At 41.6% G+C, this 25,284-nt stretch overlaps 1 protein-coding gene and 1 non-coding gene across 2 annotated transcripts in view; one reads left to right on the forward strand and one right to left on the reverse strand.

Moving 5' to 3' along the window:
* The window catches only part of ablim1b (actin binding LIM protein 1b), a 261,285-nt gene that overhangs the window by 211,501 nt on the left and 24,500 nt on the right, over positions 1 to 25,284 (forward strand). Inside the window, exons 13-15 of the mRNA XM_078223256.1 lie at positions 3,346 to 3,475; positions 16,829 to 16,876; positions 21,837 to 21,974. Coding sequence (XP_078079382.1) covers positions 3,346 to 3,475; positions 16,829 to 16,876; positions 21,837 to 21,974 — 316 coding nt within the window. The remainder of the gene's footprint in view (positions 1 to 3,345; positions 3,476 to 16,828; positions 16,877 to 21,836; positions 21,975 to 25,284) is intronic.
* Positions 22,931 to 23,129, reverse strand: LOC144501026 (U2 spliceosomal RNA). The gene has a single exon (XR_013499030.1). It is a non-coding gene; the product is annotated as a U2 spliceosomal RNA (small nuclear RNA).

Raw genomic sequence — 25,284 nt, forward strand, 5'->3', positions numbered from 1 at the left:
TAGGAATGTCTGAAGGGGGAAATTAGTTTTGAAAGCAAAAGCAGTCCTCAGGAAATGTTGCCTTTTGACATGATGCATTTTCCAGTATTTTGAAATCTATAAAATTGGGTCTTTGTATTTTGTCTGGCAAGGACAAGCAAGTTATTTAATTCTACTGAAAAATACGCCCTATTTGTCATTTGGGAATTAATCATTTATTTCGTACTTGAAATCTTCTTTTTCTGCATGATCTACAATTGAGAGGAATGGTTTTACTTTTTACTCCTGTTTCAAAAGAAATTGTCTAATTTCAAACAAGGCAGTTGAAGGAAATTTTTTGTGACCGTGGGGTCTTTCTAGTTAGAGCTTTGAGCAACAAAGGTACAATTGTAACAGTCTTTCCGAGTGCCACCCCTACCTCTGCTCATACTCCAGTTGCCTTAAATATCTTTATACGTCACAACTAATCTGGCAAAATGGAATAAGCAAGTGGCATCTCAGTTTCCAATAAACCTTTAATTCCCCAAAAACAACTTCAATACTAACTTTTTAAAACTTTTTTTTATAAAGTCATAAAGCCAATACGCAGAGTGGACCGGGCAGACCCGAATCCAACTCCTTGCTTGTTCCAAAAGCCAAGTTGAATCCAATTCACGGTCCCCGCAAGGAGACATACAAGATCCAAGCTGACAAGAAAAGGCATTGCACCTGATCTTGGGCTTGACCCGATGCTTGATCTTAACCAAAAGGCTGAAAAGCCAGGTGAAAACCCCTGCACCATTTTCTTATACAAAAAGTATACTTTTTAAATTAAATATCTGAAAGAACGTTACAAACATTTCAAAATGGTCATTACACAAAGTGCAATAATATTCAGATTCTCTACATACATCATCTTGAGAGTGCATCAGTACAATGAAAGAAATGCTACAGACATTTCAACACGGTCATTGCAAGTGGTGCAAAGATATTTAGGTTGTCTCCATAGAGCAAGTTGCACTCTGAGGTGCTTCCATACAATTATGATACAGGTGATATTCACCATATACAATCAATGTGAGTCATACAACCCAACGAGGTTCAATACAAGTCCAGTCCCCTCAGTTCACCATGGCTAAAAGTTCTTAGACAGCAAACTTCCCCCATCAATAATTTAAAAAATATTTTACTCCATTCTTAAGGTTACAAGGCCAATGCTTAGAGTGGACTGGGCAGACCCAATCTATCTCCTTGCTTGCTCCAAAAGCCAAATTCAAATTGAATCCAATTCATGGTCCCCACAAGAGAGTCCCCCCTTCATAGAGGAATGCTCCTTTTCCAGTTTCAATTCTCCCTAATAGCTCACCACCTTTCATCCCAGCCCACTCAATCATTCTGCCCTCTGCACTGGATAATGGGGTAAAGTCTTCGCTTTGAACAAAACAAGTGCAATTGAATTGAGTCTGATTTGAAAAGTGTCTTACTTTCCCCAAGTTACTGGGCAAGCTCATTTGCACATCACCTAATGTCAAATTTGGCCCCTGCCCCAGCGCAGTCGAGCAAGATTGTAAAACTTGGCTTTTGTTAAATTTTGCTTCATAAATATTCCTTGATTGATTTAAGAGTGGTAACTTGGTGAAGTTTTATTAATACAGCTGAAAATTGGTTTAACCACAAAAAATAAGCATTTTAAATCACAGTCATTTCAGCAGCTGTGGAAAACTCAATTTTAAATTCCTGAAAATGACTTTTTAAAAATATACAAAACCACTTTCTCATTATGCTTCAGTTGAGTAGACAATTTAGTAGTAATTAAAAACCTTTTCAAACGAGCCTATTCGTGCTTATTTGCAGCTGAAAGATCCAGTTTAATTTTTGGAACTTTCTCAAAAGCCTGCAGACATTGAAACTTCCAGTGCTGTTTGATTCACCCTGGAGATAATGAACACTGGCTGAAATTTTCCAACCCTTTGTGCCACTGGGATCTTTCCAGTCCCATTAACGTGAACGTAGATTTCAACAGCTCACCAGCCCAGCCGTGGGTTCATGGTCTTTGTGAGCGGGGCCTAACTCGAGCACACCTTTTAAAACTAGCGCAGAAGATTTCATAAACTCGAGTTACCCACCCAATTCACAGGCTGTCACTAATTCTACTAATTCACATTGGCACTCCTCTTCCCCAATCTACCAACCTGACGCGCTTTTGTTGCTATCTTCTGAATCTCTTCCCTTACTATAGTTCAAGCTGGTTTCCTTTACCCCAACATCATTTTAAGCTGTCATTTCTTTATCCTCTTGCTTCAATTCTATCTGAAGTCCTCCATCTCCCTTCCCCAGTGGTCCGTCCAGGCTCCCCTATCCTAATCCTGCATTTGGGCTAACTTTCACCTCCCATCCCATCTCATTGCCTCTTCACACACTCTCTCTCTCCCTCATCTATATATAAATAATCACCACTGCATGCTGTGGGTAGGCATTCTACTCTTGCATGGATTCCCACCTGCTTTGTGGAAAAAGCATTTGATTGTTAGAGTGTCAGCAGCAAGAAATGGGCCCAAGAATCATACTGACGTTTACCCACGAAGATGCACAGTGTCCCTGAAACGGGAAATGCTTGCATGAAACGTAGACAGCTGGCATACATAGAAACATAGGAACAGGAGTAGGCCATTCAGGCCCTTGAGCTTGCTTCAGCCTGCAATTAGATTAAGGCTGAACTGTATCTCAACCTGATTGACTTACCATTGCTCCATTTCACTTAATAGCATATTATTACACACACGTATGTGTTAGACGTAAGAGAATGGGTTGTAAAATCTCCCAAGTACTTTAATGATTCTTGCATTATTTAATGGTTTGTGAGAGAATCAAATCCCTTTATTCCCCCTCTCAGCTCTTGAATCTTCTCAAAACCTCGGGCCCTATTCAAAGCCACACAAAGCCTGACAATTAGACATTGCATGAGAGAAGTTTAGGGAACTCTTCCCTGCTCTGATATTCCTTTCTTGTACAGCGGTGTCAGGTGTGCCTGAACAGTGTCACTTGGAAGTGCAGCGTGACATTGGGAGCCAAATAATGCAGTGAATCAAACCTTTAACGCCACAGTGATGAGTATCCAAGGTGCAATAGGTTGTGCTAGATTGCAACAGCGTTGGAATATATGGTGGCAATGATAGATGGGTCTCTTAGGGAATTCAGCTGCACACTATACAGCATCCAACTTTCATTATTAATACATTCTGTTTTTATTGTCGACTCAATTCACTGTTGAATTTTGTGTAAACATTCCAGCATGTGTCATGCTCTCATTTTAAAAGAATAATAATATTTAATATAATTCTCTGGCTTGTCTGACCCGAGTGTGAAGAATCTGTAAATATGTTTTAGGCATACCATGATGCACGGGATCGAATGGTGCACAGGTCCTCCAGCCAAGGATCTATCAGCTCTCCTGTTTATAATCGCCACTGTTATACTCCCACTGTTGCCCGCTCTCCACAGCACTTTCACAGACCTGGTAAGTGAATCAACCCAATGTCGGAACTCTAAAACTGAAAGAAAATGGGGGGGGGGTTCATTTGTTCTTAAATAAATTTTTGAAAGTAGTTCAAAGAATGGATGATTTTGTTTTAAATGGCAAGTCACAGTGAGCTTTCTTGCAGATTTGAAAGATACTTTTGTATTTCTCAGCTTTTATACTTTTCCAAGTTGTATTTCGAATGAGGTTGTGAGGTTTTCAACTTCAAAGAATTGCTTTTTAGTGGGCTGTCATTTTCATTTTATGAAGTGCTGAGATGCGTACCGGAATGTTCTTAGCTTGCAGAAATAATCATTTTGAATCATGTAGTTTATAATAATGTAAGGTTTGTGTGATGTTTAGTTTTACTGGAGCACTCATTCTGAATGTGGACAGGTGTAACATTGGCTACTTTCAGGGAGGAGCCTCGGACCTTTGTTTGATGGACAACACAAAAAGTAAACAAGCGTAAAAGCATGGGGGTCGATCTTAACCCTAACCGCCCAGTGGAAACCAAATGAGTGGTTATAATCTTTTTGGAGCAAAATGAACGACCAGTTAAACCAAATCAAATAAACTGAGGGAGGATGAGTAGTTATAAATGTTTACTTTCCTGCCCAGACACGGCTCTTAACCACTGTCTTGAATGCAAACTCTCAGGGATTTCTAGACAGATGCCTCATACATTTATGTAAACTGGGGTCTTATAGATTCAAGGGAACCTCAAAGGTATTTTAACTGGGGCCTTGAGTTGGAACACTTTCCCACCAAACTGAAGCAGGTTGATGGGAAAGATAGAAAGGCCTTCCAGCTGAGCTAAAGAATGCCCTTTATGGGATCAGAATAAGCATGTGTTCCTGCTCTGGGCATCATGCATCCCAACCCCTCCATTACCTCCCACAAGATCCTCCCCAATACCTCTTCTTTGCCACTTATCTGGAAACCACCGGCATTCACCCTGTGGGCAGGAAGAGGATCACCGGCATTTCAATGAGGCCTGAAACTTAAGTCAGCTGGTGCATTCCCCATTCATTCAGCTCTCCCACCCACCCAAAATCCACTCTGGGTAAATAATGTCCCCATTACATCATTAAACCCCAGGTGGGCCTGTTGTGGGAAGCAAAATACCTTTTGGAACTATGAAAACTATCAGGAAGTGAAAAATGTGAGGTTCTGGATGAGCATCACAAGAGACTTGTCCATTGTTGTAGCAGCTGGATTCTGTCATGGTGTAATAGTCCAAGGAGCTGCACTGCTCGAAATGAAGAATAATATGGGAGTTTTTGGGGCAATAATAATTGGGAGATTAGCCTTGTGATACTGAGGGGAAATCGGTAAACTCTGATTAGTTTAAATAGAAATTGCATTGAAAACTCTGCAATTACCAGCAGCCTATTAAGGTTGAACTGCTTTTGCATTTTTTTTCCACTAGTTTATTTCAGTCAACAATCATTGCCATTCACTCCAGGATAATTTAAGACCCTTCACTGTGTTACAATGGGATGTTTCGCTTGATTCTATAATGATCTGCTCATCAGTTTTTATAACCCCAGCCTTTGCCTTTCATCCAATCTGCCCACAGGCCTATTCTGCTGCAGGGCGGTGCAGTGTTCTCTGTCCCTGCAGACTAGTAGTTATGGCTCCACTCACACTGATTTTCCCCATTTCAATATAATGGGCTGAATTTTACACTGGGGGCAGGGTCCTGATCCCCAGCGAAAATGTTGACGGCATGACCACACGCACTGACCAGTTTGCACCAGTAAGAGGGATGGGGACTGCGTTGGACAAGGCAGTGGGTAGAGGAAACATGGGGATTACCTTAGGGAAGCCTCCCATCTGCAAAGGGGACCTGAAAAGGAGGCACCCTCCCTGACCGGCTACCACCCTATCCTGTTGGACTGGATACTTGGCACCGGCCTCCTCAGCCCTGGCTAGAATGCCAGCAGTGGCAGGAAGTGGCCCTCACGTGACCATTACCTGGCCACTCAAGGCACAATGTTGGCCCAGGATGAATGGGTAGAATTACAGCGGGGTGTGTAGGTGCAAGAACCACGCTGCCTGCACGGCACCGCATTTTATGGCCAACCCACCCTGAGAGAATTGTAAACTCTGGCCAGTGTCATGCTCCATATAGGTAGGTAAAAGCTGGACTTGGCTAGCCAAGATGGTATTCTAATAATTACCCTTTATCAATCCTCGAATCACATAGCAGCACTTCACAAATACCCGACATTAAATTTAATGCTCGTTGGCATTTTTCTGAAATGTTGGCAAATATCCAAAAGTATCTTATTTTTTCTAACATAATAACAGGTGAAGGATGTGGAGCCCCCTGGTGCCTGTCCTACCATCCAATCAGATGTGAACTCTCTTAACACCATCACCCAACAAATTCTACCAATCTCAGTTTTGAAATTTTCAACTTGCATTTGTGTAGCAGCACCTTTAGTAAAATACCTGAGGCACTTGATAGGGATTTCAGTATCCTCTTTAACATTGTGAAGCCTCACTCTAATCTGTTAATGTATAGTGTATCCAACATGTATGAAATGCATGGCAATCTTTATACTGTTCAAAGAGAGTAATTGAGAACATGAAGAGTCATTTCTGAATGTGTTTCCTGTTAAAAAGTTATTATCATGGCTATTGTGTACATTCAGCTGCCACTATTGATGATGTTTTCATTTTTCTGCCTGAGATAATATTTTGATGTGTTCTCTCTCCAATGGTCATAACACCATAGTAATCATTTTGTTAAATATAAGGGTTCAGGCTTGATATAATTTCAACAGTTCCAGTTGTTTTTAACTTGTGACTTAAAATAGTAACATTTCATGAAATTAATCTCCAAAGATGACATTGTATTACTTTAGATTAAAACAAATAACATTGGAAATGCAGTCCGCATCTAAGAGCGAGAGATTTAATTTCAGTTGTGACCCAGAAAATGAGCCTCTCTTCCTGTTGCAAATGCACTTGACCTGTTGTACATTCCCAGTGTTTTCTCTTTAAAAGTTTCCTATCATACACCTGTGCATCAAGATTGCATCAATGATCCAGAACCTTCAACAATAGATAAAGCTTCATACGAGAGTGAATCATTTTGCCCCTTGGACAATGCACTGAGTCACTGAAACAAACACTAACAATTGCAGCAACATATTGATAGAGCTGCCAGGAGCAGCTTTTGTTATTATGCTAGTCCAGGGCGGCACAGTGGTTTGCACTGCTGCCTCACAGCGCCAGGGACCCAGGTTCGATTCCCGACTTGGGTCACTGTGGGGAGTTTGCACATTCTCCTCGTGTCTGCGTGGGTTTCCTCTGGGTGCTCCGGTTTCCTCCCACAGTCCAAAGATGTGCGGGCTAGGTTGATTGGCCATGCTAAATTGACCCTAATGTTAGGGGGATTAGCAGGGTTAATATAGAGAGGTTACGGGAATAGGGCCTGGGTGGGATTGCTGTCGGTGCAGACTCGATGGGCCGAATGGCCTCCTTCACATGGTAGGGTTTCTAATATACTCTCTTGAAACAAAATCCATGAAATCTAAACACTAAGGCAGGACCTTTCAATGTCTCAAACATAGCAGGCAACTTACTGAAAATTGGTGAGTGTTAAATGAGAGGACAACTGCGACAATGCACCTGCGATTTCCCAATTAACCAACCATTGCAGTGTCATGATACAAGGCCCTGGAACGTTCTTCGCTTTCATTTTTGTCTGTTCTGTCCTTCTTCCCATTCTTTTTTCCCCATTTTTAAAATGATTTTTATTATATTTCTATTCAATGTAACCTGATCTTGCTATTCTCGCTGATTTTTGATTTGGAAAGAAAAACTTTTACTTCATTTTTTCTTATGAGTCTCTACTTTGGAGATAGAAGGCAATTTGTAAAAACTTTGATTCTTTAGTCACCTGTAGTTTAGCAATTTCAAGTTTGATCTGGTCATAATGCATAGGCAAATTTCTTGTATCATCAATGAGTTATCTTGTTGATGGTGGCAGAAATGTGGTAACTAATTTCATTAAATGTACTGTCGTGTACAGTAATATATGTCTCAGGTTATTGCTCTCTGCATCATATACACTGTAACCTCTTTAGTCTGGAATGCTTGGGACCATGTCATTTCTGGATTTCAGAATTTTCTAGATTATGAAATCGCATTAGAATGCCTAACCACAAGTGTGTGAACCAGTAAGCACTACAGACAATATTTTTCTGAAGCATAGAACAGTGATAAAACATTATAAAGCTGGAATAAAAATTACTTATCCAAATACTCCGTCCTTCATGTCTCCTCTCCCAAAGTACTGTACTAAAATGATACCATGAGTTACTTGGATCTGCTCAAAATGCTTCCAGGCAACTGGCATTTCCAAAGAATAGATTTCCAGATTGGAGAAGTTAGGAACATAGGAACAAACATTGGAGTTAGGAGCAGGGCGGCAAGGTGGCACAGTGGTTAGCACTGCTGCGTCACAGCGCCAGGGACCCGGCTTCGATTCCCGGCTTGGGTCACTCTCTGTGTGGAGTCTGCACATTCTCCCCGTGCCTGCATGGGTTTCCTCCGGGTGCTCTGGTTTCCTCTCTGTCGGAAAGACGTGCTGGTTAAGTGCATTGGCCATGCTACATTCTCCCTCAGTGTACCCAATCAGGCGCCGGAGTGTGGCGACTCGGGGATTTTCACAGTAACGTCATTGCAGTGTTAATGTAAGCCTACTTTTGACACTAATAAATAAACTTGAAGCACAAGTGGGCAGTTCGCCCTTCAAGACTGCTCTGCCATACGATCAGCTCATGGCTGATCTCTTCCTGGTCTCAAATCCACCTTCCTACCTGTTCCCCATATCCCTTTAACTCACTTTGTTATCAGGTTACAACTATACTGTTCATACTGGAGAGGTTACAGTAAAACTATTCAATCTAACTATTTAATGATTGAGACATGTAGTCCCTATTAAAAAAATGACTTTGACCCTGTTTGATTGTATAGCAATTAGAACTCTTACTGATAATATGATACCCAGTTAGAATGACCTCAAGTGTCAGAGGAGAAAGAATGTTCAGGATGCCAGACAACTGACTCCATTCATGATACCATAGCCCCAAAGATGATTTGTTTTTGTGCAATGTACGATTTTAGTGCATTAGTCATTCCAAAATGATGTGCTGTTGCCAATTACCCATTTTGCAGGACAGGCTAGTTTTATTTTCAGTGCAGTGGCTTGAATAGACTTTGTTGGAACAAAGAAGAAGTATTTACTGAATGCGTTGAGCCCTGATTTTAGACAGCCTTTCACAGAATATATTTGAGAACCAGAATATGTTACTCTTTACTTTGTGTTTGAGACATGCTTTCTGTATTCCTATTTTTCAATGATGTTTACCGAAATGTGTTTTGACATTTATTTCAGCTCTTTCCTTCTACATAGGTATGTCATTGCCCACGATTTCACTTTCAAAGACTTACAAGCACAAAAAACGTAACAGCTTTGTGTTGCACTTTGTCCTTACATGGCATGGATGTTAAAAAGGAAAGCATTAAACATTTCATAGAATCCCTACAGTGCAGAAGGAGGCCATTCGGTCCCATCACGTCTGCACCGATAACAAACCCACCCAGGCCCTATCCCCGTAACCCCACATATTTACCCCGTTAACCCCTCTAATCTATGCATCCTGGCGCACTAAAAGTCAATTTAGCATGGCCAATCTGCCTAACCCGCACACCTTTGGACTGTGGGAGGAAACCGCAGCACCCGGAGGAAACCCACGCAGACACAGGGAGAACATGCAAACTCCACACAGACAGTGACCCAAACCAGGAATCGAACCCAGGTCCCTGGATCTGTGAGGCAGCAGTGCCAACCACTGTGTCACCATGCTGCCCATTGAATGGATTGGGATAAAGACAATGGCTGCAATTTTCCTGAATTGGGACTATGTACCCACGCCAGCAGCAAACTGGAACTGGATGGGGGGGCGGGGGGGTGTGCAGGGTGCTGAATTGTAGGTCTGGGAGGGAAGGGAGAGCATGTGGGGGAGGGCTGGGAGAGGGACTTTAGGGGGCCTAAGTGGGAGGTCGGATCAGATAAACCTCATGCCTGTGTGGGTGGCGGGGGAGGTGGGGTGGGGGGGGGGGGGGGGGGGAGAGTTGGATGCCTCTCATTGCCGAGGGGTTTCTGGTACTTCCTTGACCCTCGGGGTCCGATATGCTAGGTCCTCGCCTGTCAGGACCTGTACGAAAGCCTGTTCAGTGCAGATCCTGCAGGAGAGGCGGGTGAATAGTGAGAGCTATTTGAATCAGACTTCAAGCCCGCTAATTATATTTTAAAGTTGTGAATTTTAATTTGCAGGCGGGGCCTGATCGGCAGCGCGGCCTGGGAGGGTTGCAATGGGTTTGGCGATTGGCGCAGAACCCGTTTTTCTGCCGACTCCTGATTCTCCAGGCCATCGCGATACTCACCGGGGGCTAGCGGACCTGGAGAATCCGCCAATAAAGACTTTTCCTACCCCCCCCCCCGCCCCCGCCCTCCCCCCCTGCACGCCATGTTTTGCAGTGGCAGAGGTAGCCCATCATTGGCAGGCAGCTGGATTTTCCAGTCCCGCCACTGTCAACGGGGTTTCCATTGTTTGCATCCCTGCCGCTGGTGAACCTGAGGACAGGGGGGTCCCACTGTTGGAGGGATGGGAAGATCTTGCCGGCGGGAAGGGCTGGGAAATCTCCACCAAGATCGTTTAATGCTGAATGAATGTTTTATATGGAATGGTGTTGCCACTTGTGCCTAATTTCCTAATATTCTGCTTATCTGCACAGTTAATTCCTGCTGCAGAAACCCTTATCCCCTACACTGGCTCCCAGCCCAGCAACACCTAAATGTAAAAATTCTCATCCTTGCCTTCAAACCCCTCCATGACCTTATGCCTCCCTACTTCAGTAACATCCCCCAGCCCGTGAACCCTCTGAGATATCAGTGTTCCTCCAGTCCTGGCCTTTGCACATCTCCGATTATAATTGCTCCATAGTTAGTGACAATGTTTCTAGCTGCCTAATCCCCAAGCGCGCGAATTCCCTCCCTGAAATTCTATGCTTTTCCACTCTTCCCTTTTAAGCAACTCCTTTAAACACACTTCTTTAGAGACACTCCTCATGTGGCTTGATGTCAAATGTTGTTTGGTAACACACCTGTGAAGCACTTTGGGATGTATTGCTATCTTAAAAACATTATCAGGGTAAATTGCAGTTATTAGTCTCAGATTTTAGCACTACACACCCTGACATAACAGTGACCCGAGCCATATACTGTTCTGTGCTGATGGTATTCACCAGACACTGTTTGGTGTTGGCGGGAAATAGACATTTGGCAATCCAACACCAAGAAGTCATTGTCAGTGCAGACACTAAAACATTTGGAGTTCCCTCCACTCCTTGGCCTTGGCTCCCTGCTATGTTTTGTGGTGAAGCCACCTTTGGTAATTGTTTGGTTCAGGGATGTTCTTTAATTTTGGCATTTTAAATTAGATTGCAGGATTATTTGTATATTATTTTGAACGTGATGGTGCCTTTTTTCTTAAGGAATGGATTATAATATCCAGTATTTAAATCCACTTTGTTACTTTATTTACAAGCTATGCTGTGCAGAATCAACCTCTTGTACTCTTGGTTACAATAAGATTCAAATACAAATGTTTACATTGGGTTTTACAATCTTTCATATGTAGCGAATTATGACTTCTAATTTTCTTCAATTCTATCCAGACCAGCTGAATAATCATCTTGAAGAGATGCCCTTTCAGAATCAATGATTAATGAAAGGATAGCATTCTATTCAGATCATCCAATTAAAAAATTATTACCTCTTATTCAAGCGATGGAAATTCTTCGATTATTGCCCATGAAATGTAGTTTATTTAACCATCTGGGATTGTAATACACACTGACCTTGATATATAAATATGTGTTTCATATTTATAATGCCAAATTGGATGTTGAAGTATTGCATTATAGAATTACTCCAAAATGGTCCAGTGTTCCAATATTTCTGCTCATTCATGTTAAAGTAGAATTATTTGTCTGTATTTTATTGGAAACAAAATCTTGCAATACATTACCCAGTGAAAGTTTTCTTTTAAATGAGTGTCCTTTAAGAATGTGTGAAGTTTGCTAGTTAAACTAACACACCATTAAAACGTAATTGGAGTCACCTTGCTGTAATGTAATCTTTAGATTAATTTTCATTACTTTTATTGCTGCACATCCGTTTTTGTTGTATAAAATGAAAAAAAAAAATTTTTCTCCCATTCTCATTATCCTTTACTTTTCTTATTGGAGGCAATGAGCCATCCAGTGGTCGGAACTCCCCTGTCCCTAGTCGACCAGACAGCAGGCCCCCGACACCATCTTATGTTCAGGCCCCCAAACATTTCCATCTTCCAGGTAGGAGTTCAAGCACCTCAGTTTCAGCGTTGCAGTACAGGCTGTAGCTATGTCTCCATGTCCTGTCTCCATTTCTCCTCACATGGTTCTTTGGATGCAGCTTTTTAATCTGTGTTCACACTTGCGAAGCAAGCCACTCACTAACATATGTGGTCGCCAGACTGCTTTCACAGTGTGGATATGTGTCCGCGTCTGTTGGAATTCGCACTCATCCAATTTGGTCTGGAGATTTCTAAAATGGGGCTCAGTAGGTTGTATTTTTGAACAGAAATACAATTCTTTGCTTTATAACGTACAACCATTAATTGTTAAGATATTGATAGCTTTGGGTGGACGCTCAGCAGTAAAAAATTAAAACATGAGACATAATTTCCTACCCTACCTCAGTCCCTTTTTGGATATAACAAAAAGCAGCAACCTACTCTCTGTCCTCCATCTACTTTTACTTCAAAAACTCACGCTTTCACCTGACAGTATATTACTGAGCCTGATCAACATGAAGCAAAACTATAGCAGCAATGTCTGTCAGATAAATAATGGACAACACAGGCAGTATCTTTGCAATGCTTGTACATGAACCATTCTATAGGCCTGGATCTGTCAACTGAGTTTACACTGAGTTGCATTGGCATTTTATGTTGCGTGGAGATGCATTAATTTTGTAGGAAAAGTAAAAATACTAGACAGTTATTGTAGATCCCAGTTGTAAGGTATATGAATGTGGACATATTAGCAACATTTAAATGTTGTCTGACTACCAGATGTGCTGGTCTCTTGGAGGTCTGTTGCATAAATGAATATTGAAGGTATCACAAAAGGTTATTATTTATAACAGTATGTTTAATTAATAATAAAAGGAATGCATTGTAGATAGAGATATATTGCTATGGACAATTAATTTCAGTATTGGTTGCTTCAGACGGTAGTGGTGAAGGGGTGCTGATAATAAAGCTGTCGGATAAATGGTGGAAAAGCCTCAATGACTGATTAAAGACTGATTTTACTTTGTTTCACACAAGTCAAGTAACAAAAATGAGAGGGAATGCACTTGCAGCAAGACACTGAATTGTTACAACAACAAATTGACTTGAGCAGTTAAGGTGGAAATACAAGCCAAGGTAGTCTTTCATCATAATGCAATATTTTTTGCTTTCACTATACATTGTGACGGTTTTCATAGAATCATAGAATCCCTACAGTACAAAAGGAGGCCATTTGGCCACAATCCCACCCAGGTCCTATTCCCTTAACCCTCATTTACCCTGCTAATCCCCCTGATGCTAGGGTCAATTTAAAATGGCCAATCAACCTAACCCACACCTTTTTGGACTGTGGGAGGGAACCGGAGCACCCGGAGGAAACCCATGCAGACACGGGGAGAATGTATAAACTCCACTCAGTGATCCAAGGCTGGAATTGAACCTGGGTCCCTGGCACTGTGAGGCAGCAGTGCTACCCACTGTGCCACCGTGCCGCCCGTTTTCATGACAAATTGCCAAATTAAGACCCTTATGATAATGTGAAGAGATATTACTGTCACTGTAAAAAATAATCACAGAATGACAATCACAATCTAATCATATAATTTAATTTCATATTATCCAGATTATTGTTTGATGAAAACAGATTTTATCTCAATTGGATTCATTCTTCTTTCTTTTTCTCTGACTTTCCAGCCTTGGTCACAATAGTTCTCAGCACGGTGGCACAGTGGTTAGCATTGCTGCCTCACAGCGCCAACGACCCGGGTTTGATTCCTGGCTTGGATCACTGCCTGTGTGGAGTTTGCATATTCTCCCCGTGTCTGCATGGGTTTCCTCTGGGTGCTCCTGTTTCCTCCCACAGTCTTAAAGACGTACTGGCTAGGTCCAGGCGCCGGAGTGTGACGACTAGGGGAATTTCACAGTAACTTCATTGCAGTGTAATGTCAGCCTTACTTGTAACTAATAAATAAACTTTATCTTATCTTTATCTTCTTGCTTGAGCCTGGATTGTGAGTGTTGGCAGAGTATTCACCCCGAGGGTGGTATCAAGACCAAAGAGAAGCCTGTCCTTGGCTGACATTCCCATGCATGCAATCTTCCATCAGAATCTTTGTTTCAGTAGAAATGTTGAGTGGCATTCAGGAAATAGCTGAGTTTTCATTGCCCAAATTCAGAAGCATGCTGGCTAATTCCGGCACCTCTTATCCCCACCTGATTGAAACCAGAGACCAGAGCACAGACTGGGGACGTGTGTCCATGACCTTCAGAACTCTGTCCAAAATGACGCCACATTTATCAGCCAAACTGGGATTCATTATTCTCAGGGAAGTTATCCTAAGTGTAAAGAATTTTACAAGAGAGTTGAGAAAACCTTAGCCCAAAGAGAGGAGCTGTGAGAACAAACTAGGGACAGAGACATGACCAGCAGAGTCAGTGAGACAGCCAGGTGAATGTGCCGAGGTACTGTTGTATCTCTGGATGGGCTGTTGGTGCTGTCGTGTCCAATTTGCATCCCCCAAAGTCCATTTTTGCAATAGAAACTCTTGACTTCCACATGGACCAGTTCTTCTGATCGTCTGAGGAAAATTAATTATCGCCCTACTATCTTGTGCACTATAAACTACATGATATTGAAACAGTTTCTGCTTGCAGACAGCAGAGGTAACATCTAAATTAAAATAACCAAATGACAATGCAGGAATGAGTATGGTCTGTTAAGGTGGCAGTGCTGAAGTAAAATGACCATGGGTGTAAACCTTCAGGTTTTTCCCCCCTCCCCCAACACAGTTACTTCCCTTTTGGGGCGGCAAAGTGAAACAGTGGTTAGCACTGCTGCCTCACAGTGCCAGGGACCCAGGTTCGATTCCCGGCTTGGATCACTGTCTGTGCGGAGTTTGCACGTTCTCCCCGTGTCTGCGTGATTTTCCTCAGGGTGCTCCGGTTTCCTCCCACAGTCCAAAGATGTGCGAGTTAGTTGGATTCATCATGCTAAATTGACCCTAGTGTCTGGAGGATTAGCAGGTAAATATGTGGGTTTATAGGGATAGGGCCTGGGTGGGATCGGTGCAGGCTTGATGGGCCGAATGGCCTCCTTCTGCACTGTAGGGATCCTATGATTCTATGAGTTTAGAAAATGCAGCTTCTGAATTGAAAGCTAATTTCAAAGTTCTTGGCAGATCCATGCACTGAATTGATGAACTGGAAATATGTATAGGCAGACGAAAGAGTCTTGTGTTAGCATTTTAGATCTCTCCCAGCACATTGTGTTTTCTGTGTGTTTTATGTATTTTTGTCCTATCAGCAACAATGAGGCTGTAATATTCCATAATCCAGTGTTCTGCTTCGAGCAGTTTATTATTGAAGTACATCCCTCATGATCAAGTTTGAAAGATCTCAGTTAATGAATATAAAGTAGACACACAAACCCAAACTTATGTATCATATTGCTCTCAGTTCCTCCTGGTTATGGTTAGAAAGGTAAGCTGTGTGTCATTCTATTTTAAACTTGTTGCCATTGATCTGCTTATGCACTGCTTCTAAAACTGCTGAGAGATATCGGTCACATACTTACTCATGATTAAGATATCGTCTACTTCACTAATGTGTCCAAACAGACCTCAAAACTGAGTTCACAATGGCTGCCAGCCAACACGTTATCCCTGTGCAGTGACACGCGAAATCTGCCTGATGATACATTGACCTGGTGTAATGTCACACACCAATTTTACCATGTCTTAGAAACATAGAAAATAGGAGCAGGAGTAGGCCATTCGACCCTTTGAGCCTGCACCACCATTAAATATAATCATGGCTGATCATGCACTTGCAGTATCCCAGTCCCGCTTTCTTTCCATACCCTTTGATCCCTTTAGCCGTGTTGCACTGCACCTCACAGTGCCAGGGACCCGGGTTTGATTCCAGCCTCGGGTCACTGTCTGTGTGGAGTTGCACATTCTTCCCATGTCTGTGTGGGTTTTCTCCGGGTGCTCCGGTCTCCCCCCACAGTCCAAAGATGTGCAGGTTAGCTGGATTGGCAGTGCTAAATTGCCCCTTAGTGTCTCAAGATGTGTAGATTAGGGGGATTAGTGGATTAAATGTGTGGGGTTACGGGGGTGGGCCTGGGTAAGAAGCTCTGTCAGAGAGTCGGTGCAGACTTGATGGGCTGAATTGCCTCCTCCTGCGCTGTAGAGACTCTATGAATACTGTTCCTGCCTAGAGTTGTACCAGCCTTGCACGGTCATTTAATGATCCTGTCTGATGCTGTACTGGGGCCACCTAGAATGGTACTCAGCCTGCAGTGACACACTGAGTGTGCAGGTCACTGTATTAACCCTGTCTAATGCAACAACGAGTCTGTCTTGGTGGTGACCACCAAGCCTTCCACATCCTATCCCATTTCATATGATAATAGTGCTTTTCATAACTTAATTTATGTTAACAATCTTGAAGATATTTATATACACCTCTGGCAAGCAACCTGTGATGCAGAACATAGCTTATGCAGTGTTGTTCATAGTTAAATTCTATTTTGACTTCTACCAGAGAAATGACAATGCCCAGCAGACACATTTAAAATAGGACATCAGTTGAGAATGTACTTAAATCAAAAACTTTAGAAGCAGAAACTCTTTGTGGCAGACAATGTTTCATGCAAAATGCAGAAATTGTTGCCATTAAACTTGTGCTGATTATTCATACACTGAAGCATTTGCAGTTTGCAGTGTTGGTGTTCTGCTGCGTCATTGCTAAAGCTGATTGTTGGCATCCCCTATGATGGACACCTAGCATCTCACATTGACATTTGCTATTATTTGTGTTGCGTCCTGTATTAGATCATTGTGCCTTTTCAGCTTTGCTTGATATCAGAAAGGATTCATTTTTCAAAGGCATTACGTAATAACTAATACACTGCATAACTTTCTTTCCACAGATCAAGGGACTAATATATACAGAAAGCCTCCTATCTACAAACAATATGGTACAGTTCCTTTCTTTATTATTGACTTCTGAAAAAGCTAATTGAATGTATTATTCCTGAGCTTTGTTGAAAGTTTAAGAATTTCTTGCTATGTCAGCACCTGGATGAGATGAAAATTGAAATGGTTTGCTCCATGGTTAGATAATTATGAGACCAAATCCCAGAAGTCAAATCTAATGTGAAGGGTTTCAGTATTTTTGGATGAATATTGTCTAATGTAGCTCAGACTGCTGCCCTCTCTCCATTCAGAGTAGTATTGGCAACTCTGGAGAAGTCTACAACCTTGTGAAGCGCTGACCCATATAGAAAGGAGACTCTTAGCAATGTGATGGTGGGCAGGATTGGAGCATTAAATAGAAAAACATTTTTTGGGAGAGAGGGGTTTGCATTTTTCTTTTTTGCCTTCACCGGTTATGGAGAATGGAAAGCTTTTGCATTTCAGATCAGTGTCAGCACCCTACTGCACCAGGTGAATTTTATTTTTAATGTACTTGCTTGCCACCTTTTTGCCTCCCTGGGTGAGGTTACTAAATCGGTCCAAATTTGTGGCACTTTATGGAAAGTTTGTGACCTACACTCAGACTTGCAAGGAAACAGGTTGAGGTTGCCCATCTATTTTCATCAAGAACCTACAGTCAGTAGAGGGAGGTGATCTTTATCCTAGAATCTGGGATGGTTGCACAGCTTGGTCCATTAGTTGGAAGTCTAGTATATATTAAGTAACTGCACCACTAAAGCCAGAATTCTCTGATCTTGCCTACAGTTGGGATTCTCCAGTCCTGCTGCAGTGAACGGAGATTTGGCTGAGCGCCAAATTCTTCATTCTTGCTGGCAGCCACAGTGGGGCGTGTGAGACTGGAAAATTCCAGCCTCAATATCCAATTCAACATTTTGAGGACAGTAACTTTGCAAGAGCTGTTTTGGATTTTTGACTAGAATTGTTCACTGTGCATGTTTTTCATCCATTTATTTCATACTTTAAAAGTTATTAGATATTAGGTACTTTTCTATGTTTCCTTATAATTCTGCTTTTTGTTTTGCTCACGATCATGATTCTACTTCACTCTTCCATTAATATGTGGCTGCCTTGATTTCCCCACTCATATTAATGTGTAAGTACTGTTTGCAGTCATGCTGCTTGTCAGTTTCCTGAACCTGGAGGTCTTTCTAAATAAGCAAATGCCTCTATTCTGCCAAATTTAAATAGCGGAAAATTTAAATAATATAAACTCTTCAGTGTTAATATTTAATTTATTATTAAATCGGGTAATTTGAAGAATTGAAGAGAAAACACGCCTGGTTTAAAAAAATTTTAAACATAAATTAAGTTCCAGATCAATTTTAAAATGTGCATTTTGTCCGTGAAAGAAGAAGGAAATGTGCCAAAGCTTCAGGATTGTGGTCACGGTTTGCTAAACCTGTTCTGAAGCCTCCAGCTTCCATCTTGAGGTCCTCTTGTGGTTCCCCCATCCACATCGACAGCACCCACTTCTTCCCCCCCAAGGGATGCTGGCTGTCTGCAGCTGTGGATTCCTGTTGGCCCTCTTACTTCCGAAACGTTCCGCCATCCTTAATTGGACAGGGCTACCAGGAGCAGCCTGTTAATCGGTCAGCTCTGGTCAGATCGACAGGGGGGGGGTGTACATCATAGGCCATGAGGGCCAGGCCCTAGAAATGGTATCAACCATCATTTATAAAAACTAAGGAGGTAAGCTTGAAGGCAGCAAGGTGGCACAATGGTTAGCACTGCTGCCTCACAGCGCCAGGGACTCTGGTTCGATTCCCGGCTTGGGTCACTGACTGTACGGAGTCTGCATGTTCTGCCCATGTCTGTGTGGGTTTCCTCCGGTTTCCTCCCACTGTCTGAAAGACGAGCTGGTTAGGTGCATTGGCCATGCTAAGTTCTCCCTCAGCGTACCCGAACAGGCAACTAGGGGATTCTCAGAAGCTTCATTGCAGTGTTAATGTAAGCCTACTTTTGACACTAATAAATAAACTTTAAACTTTTCCACCCTTTTGAGTGCGACTTCCCTCGAGGAGTATGGGATTGATGAATCTCCTAAAATATGGAAAACCATTTTTAAAAGCGTTCTCCTCCCCCCAAGATCCACCATTAGCCAGAGCCAGCATTCTATAGAGCCATTAACCACTGCATTGTTGGATGCAGTGTTGACCTTTCAAGAATAAAAAAAAAGATTCAGCTTTTGATAAACCAGCCTGTTTTTCCAGCAGCATTGTTTCCTTAAAACTGCATTCCTACCATAATAGTGATTGATTTGTGCCACAGTAAAATAAAAATACATCTCTCTGTAGGCAGCACAACATAAAAATAGAAGATTTTATCATATTTAATTAATAGACTGATGTGGAAATATTATAAGCCTCAAAGGATTTATTATTCGCACTATTAATAAACATGTCTCTCATGCCAGCATTTATGCCGTTCTGCTGAGGTTTCTGAGGATCTACTGATCTGGACAATTGGGAATGTTCCCAGTTTAACCCCTTAAATACCAAGTCTGAATTCCTTTAATGTTCATGGGTTTATTGCTAGCTTGACCTTGCAGTAACATCACATGTACTAGATCTGATTATTATGTCATCAAACTTAACGCCCGAGGTGGTCGTCCTTCAACGGCCAACATGCACAGAAACAGGCCTGGAAAATGGAGCTGAAACTGGAGTATGTGTTCCCTAATGTTTCATCTGGGCCACCAGGGGGCACTGGTAACCTGCTAGATTGGCAATGGAAATCTATCACTGAGACAGCATTAACAATACAAGCAAACAAACTCACATATACTCAGACATCTATTTGTGAAACCCATCAATTCAAAGTTCAGACATTTTGATCTCTTCCAAGATTTGCAACAAAAAATTTGTCTTTGAAACAGTATTTTTGAAAAAAATTTTAAACGCAAATCCATTCCTTGCTTGCTCCAAAAACCAAATTCAAATTCCGATTGAATCCAAGTCACGGTCCCCACAAAATAGATAAACAGGATCCAAGCTGACAAGATAAGATATTGCAACCCATCTTGGGCTTGAGCTCAGCCAGAACGTTTTTGAAACATTATTTTGAACTAAATCAAATAAAAATAGCTGCTCTAAACAATATTGTCCTCCAAGTGAAACATGGCCACAGTAATACACCTCACAGTTAGATTGAACACAAGTTTCTGAACTGTTCCTCATACCAGGAGAACTCCTCATTAATCATCAAGCTATACCTTTGATTAGCCCTGAAATTATCTGGCAGAATCATTTTTTTAAATAAAAAGTTTGGAAACCAAGGCCTCCACCAAGGCTGAAAAATGAAAAAGAGATTAATTAAGTCGGCAAATAGTGACGAGGGAATAGGAAGTCTGAAGGCTGTAGGTGGAAGGAAATACTGAAGGTAGTTTCAAAATCCTGTAGTTTCAAAATCCTGGGGAAAAAAACAAGTTAGATTTGGAAATTCAAATAAAATACTGATGTTGGAAAAAAGCTCCTTGGCTATTGGAAAAGAGTCAGGAAATAAGTCACCAAGATAGAGCAATTTAAGCAGAAACTAAAGGGATAAATTTTCCAATCCAGTGCACGACCTGTGACAAGTTGGCTCGAGGCGAGCATGGTCAGAAAACCAGCACTACCGCCTTGGCTCCAACTCACACATATGATTTCATGCTAGGATTTTGTGGTTGGAGAATTTAACATTCAGTAACCATGCATATGCCTTTGGCGAGAGGGGTAAATAGCAGTAACTTGTTTAGAATGGTACTGTGCCAGATCTTGGAGAGGCTCAGGGTGAAAACAGATGGTTCACCAAATTGTTTAAGAACAGAAGTTCAGACAACAAGAACACCAGTAGGACATCTATGTCCTAATCCACACTGGTGCTTATTGATTAAACTAGAATTTTCAAGCTGTTGGCTAATTGGCAATTTATGACCACATCCATTGTCTTCAGAGGTACTGTTGCAAAGACAATGGAATGGTAGCTAGAAGGTTAAAAAGGCGAGGTGAATATGAACAAACTTCCAAGGAGAAGGAGGTAAACTGGAAGAAGATAGACTAAACACAGAGACATGGATCTGGAAGGCACACCATCAGGACTAAACTGAGTAATGGAGTTCAGAGAACAGAGAGCTTGTCAGGGGACAGGCAGCAGTACAATGTTAGTTAAAATGAATGAATAGGATAACACAACAGAATGGACACAATGAGATGTGAGTAAGTATTTCAGAGGTGGGCCATTGTTTTTGTTAGATTCGATAAGTAGACTTGCACAAACAGTTAAGCTCATTGATCCGGAGGCACCGAGGAGAAACCATGTTTAAATAAACTGAATTGGAGATAGCACTGCAACACTGCAATACTGATTTTCCAATCTCCACTCCCCTCAAGTGTACCTCCTCATTGGTGAATTTCCCTTGTTTGAAAATTGCCTTCACGCCAGCCAAAATTGTAAAGTAATGATTATTGTGTTTTGTGTAAATATCTTTAAGTCAACTGATTTTTAAAAAAAATCTACACCCTCTGCTATACAAAATCAATGGCTTTGTTAAATTAAGACAAAGAATTAAAATCACTTGAGCTAACTACAGTCAACATTGAGGCTTGCTAACAGGAGTGTTAGGAATTCTAAATCTAATATATAAGCCATATTATGCACAAAAAGTGAGTCCTACAATATTAGGCCTCATATATAAATGTGCTACAGTTCTTTCCATAATTACTTGTGATGTTTTCTGTTATGACTAACCCATTATAAAAATAGTTAATACAATGATTAAGTTGCTAAACAAAGCATAGTAACTTTATGCCAGAAGAATATGATTATTATTTGTGATGAAGAGATGTCACTAACACTGTACTGATTAGCAGAGGGTGCTGAAAGCCTACAGCAGGCTAGTAGGAAAACCCCAGTCTATTTCAGGCACAGTAGCACGTGCTGAGTTCCCACTGGTTGCCACTCTAGATGCAGCTGCAATGGCAGCACAACTCAAGACAGGCGTGGAAATCATCAAGTCCTCCAAGTTCCCAGCTGCCCAGGCTCCAGATCCCGATCAAAGTTCTGAGGTGGAGACTGACTACTGGCCAGGTTCAGGTACCATAGGTATGATAAAAGCCTGACAAACGGGCCTTGCAGTTCATTAATTATTCTTTTAAATTTTCTGTTTTCAAAGATAATAATGTAAGTTCGTCAGGATAACGTTGCCAAAACTAAAATTTTTAAAGTTTTTAAATTTCTAATTTGTTTCTAATAATGCTAATAATTTAAAAAATATATATATTCTGAACTTTAAAAAATCTGAATCTGAACTCGCATGACTTTGCAAACAGGGTTTTCTGTTACGACCAACATTTTCACTGATACATTGTCATATGTTAAGAAGTCATTTCTGTGCAGGTAGAAGGTGAAGTCAACAGTGCAGCAGATTTTCATTTAACTGGCTCTTATTAGAACTGATTGATCCTAAAGGTGGTGTCTGTCCCAAGAACAGCCAGAAATGTTCTGAATGGAAAGTGCCACTTCTTGCTTATCCTGCGAACGAAATCAGACAATAGCCATGTGCTCCCTTTTGTCACTGCATGTAGCTCCTTGGCCAAATACAGCCAGCTCTCTCAACGAGCCAGTGAGTCCCAGTGACAAGCAGCCTTAGACGTCCAATGTCTCTCTCTTGAGATGGTAATCCACATTTCAGCTGCTATAGTTTTCCAATTTATCATTTAGCTGGACCCAGTGTGCTCAAGATGTACATGCAGTGCTATTTATCAAGAAACATCAATACACTTACATTGCCTAAATATCATTGTGGTTAAACTGATCACTTCACAAGGGCAGTTGTGAGACCAAACAACCGTAGACAGAAATCCATTTGTGCAGAGCAACTGGATGAGTGAGGCATTTGGTTGGAATGTAAATCCAGGAGGCGGAAGGTCATTTAGAGGGTAGCTTTTGACAGTTTTTTTTTGTTTATATCCAATTCAATCCAATCAAAGTCCAATTCAAAGTCTCAGCAAGTGAGACATTCCCGATCCAAGACAAGCAAGCCTCTTCCTGTCTTGGGCTTGGTCTACATGATCCAAGCTGATTGGAGCAGGCATTGCACCTCCTCCAAGGCTTGATCTCATTTGCATCTTAGCCAAACGGCCTAGATACAGCTTTAAAAAATTGCTTCAAATGAAGCCTCAGTGTAACCTCATGACTTCAGTCAAATGCAGGACGCCAATACTATACTTGATCTTAGCCAAAAGGCCGAGAAACGATTTTGAGGGTAGCTTTTGACAGTTTATGTTGGTGCAGGCTCAGGTACAAGTGATTCATTGCTGTGATCTGTGAAAACTGCAGGATGGAGCATTGCTGTCAACCCCTCCTTTAAATTCCTGGCTTAAAAAGGGGTATTGTGTTCAAAGAGCAATGCGTGACAGATTTATTTTCCATTCATACACAACTGATGCAACAACATCATTGGAAGGTTTCATCTGCGTTTCATGTTGTCATGTTGGAAATGGCGTGACATTGTTCTGATTTGCATTTTTGAGAAAATAAGATTTCTCAGGCATTGTTTCTCTGTGTGTGAACAATATCCTTGTAATTTTATCTGAAGCTTTCCTTCCCTTAATGTCCTTTGGGTGTTTCACCTTTTTAGGTGAACACTTATTGCAACTCATATCAAGTGTATGGTCGCAAACACATCTCCCTAAAAGAAGAAGCATCTCACTTTTCTCATTATCAGTGTTGAGAGAAGGTTTCAGTTATCCATGCTCTGCACCGTGGATGGATTTAAAGACTTTCAATATTGGGACTTAAATTAATATCACGAAAATTAATCTTCTAAAAAGTGTACTATTGCCAAAGGCTTTTTTTCAGAAGTCTTCAGCAATCTGGTTGACTGTTCCCAAACAACACCAATGCTCTGAATTTGTTTTGGTGCCAGTAATTTGACCTAAATAATATTTCACGCATAAATGTGTGTTTTTTTCATTTTCGAGGGGGGGAGTATTTAAACAGTTTTTCCCAACTTCCTTCAAACCACTGATTTCCATTGTAATATATGACGGCAGTGTTTCTCCAGCTGACTAATGTGGTTGGAAAGAGAGACTGGCGAAATTTATATAAAACATAAGTCAGTTGGCCCGAACTCTTTAGTACGAGCTTAAAAAAAAATTCTGTTTTAGATTTTGGCTCTGATTTCTGATGAAGCTTTGGAGTGGGATAAAGATAAGTTTGTGCCACGCAACCTTCCCCTAAGTTCTTGAATTGTTTCAGATGTACGCTGTAACTTCAGAACAAAAGTACTTTGGGACTTTTTTCCACTTTTTTCTCCACCTTTGTTAACAAGCCATTTTCTCAAAGAGTCCCCACTATTGCTACTCACTGCTGTTTGAGAATATTACACTTGACTTACCCTGGCAAACGTGCAGCGGCTAAAATATAGCAATTCACCACAGAGTTAATTACAGATTCATCACAAATCCCTTGGTCACTTTACTAACTGCACATGCCACTAAATAGCATGTTGAGGGGTTTTGTTTTGGTCGGATTCATGAATGCCTGGTGGGTTTTGCGCCTAACTTTGAAGCCCTGAAGAAATCAGGAGAAAACAAGGAAGTTCTGGGTATGTTTGTCGAGATTAAGTGTCTTTTTGGTCACAAAGGGTGTTCTTTTTCAAATTATGATCACTGCACGGGCAGTTCTCAAATGCCTATTGTCCCATTTATGTTGGGAAAGCCTTTTTCACACCGCAAGTGGTTTGGGTAAGAAATGCGCTGCCTGGAAGTGTGATGGAGGCAGGTTCAACTGAGGCATTCAAGAAGGCATTGGATTATTATTTGAATACAAGCAATGGGCATGGTTATGGGGAAAAGGCAGGAAAATGGCACTCAGTCATAATGCTCATTTGGAGAGCCGGTGACGATATGATGGGCCAAATGGCCTCCTTCTGTACCTCAATGATTCTGTGAATGAAAATGTTATAATGTAGGTATGTCGCTTGGCTGCCCAAAATGAGTCCAATGGGCGGAATTCTCTGGCCATTCACGCCCCGCCACCGCTGAAAGGGAGGACAAAGAATTTGGCACTCAGCCAAATCTCCGTTCCCTGCAATGGGCGGCCAGAGAATCCCACTGGCATGAACGGCCGGAGAATCCCACTGAATGTAATGAGCAGGAAGCCAGCACTCCCGCCTGGATCAGACAACAGTCTTATTTGAATGGTGCTTCTACACCCTTGATCCGGTTTTCATGCACTAATGGGTGTCTGTGCTTGTACATGTCCCATTCATTTGTTCCTGACATGGTACAGTCCAATCAAGGGTCCTTAAAGTGGGACCAGTACTCCTAGAATGGACCAAATAGTTTTTTTCCCTCTTTTTATTGTTGTGACATCAGGAAGACGATTCCTGCTGCTTTAGTTCCTTGAG

This window comes from Mustelus asterias, chromosome 11 (assembly GCF_964213995.1).
Source record: "Mustelus asterias chromosome 11, sMusAst1.hap1.1, whole genome shotgun sequence".
Taxonomy (NCBI): domain Eukaryota; kingdom Metazoa; phylum Chordata; class Chondrichthyes; order Carcharhiniformes; family Triakidae; genus Mustelus; species Mustelus asterias.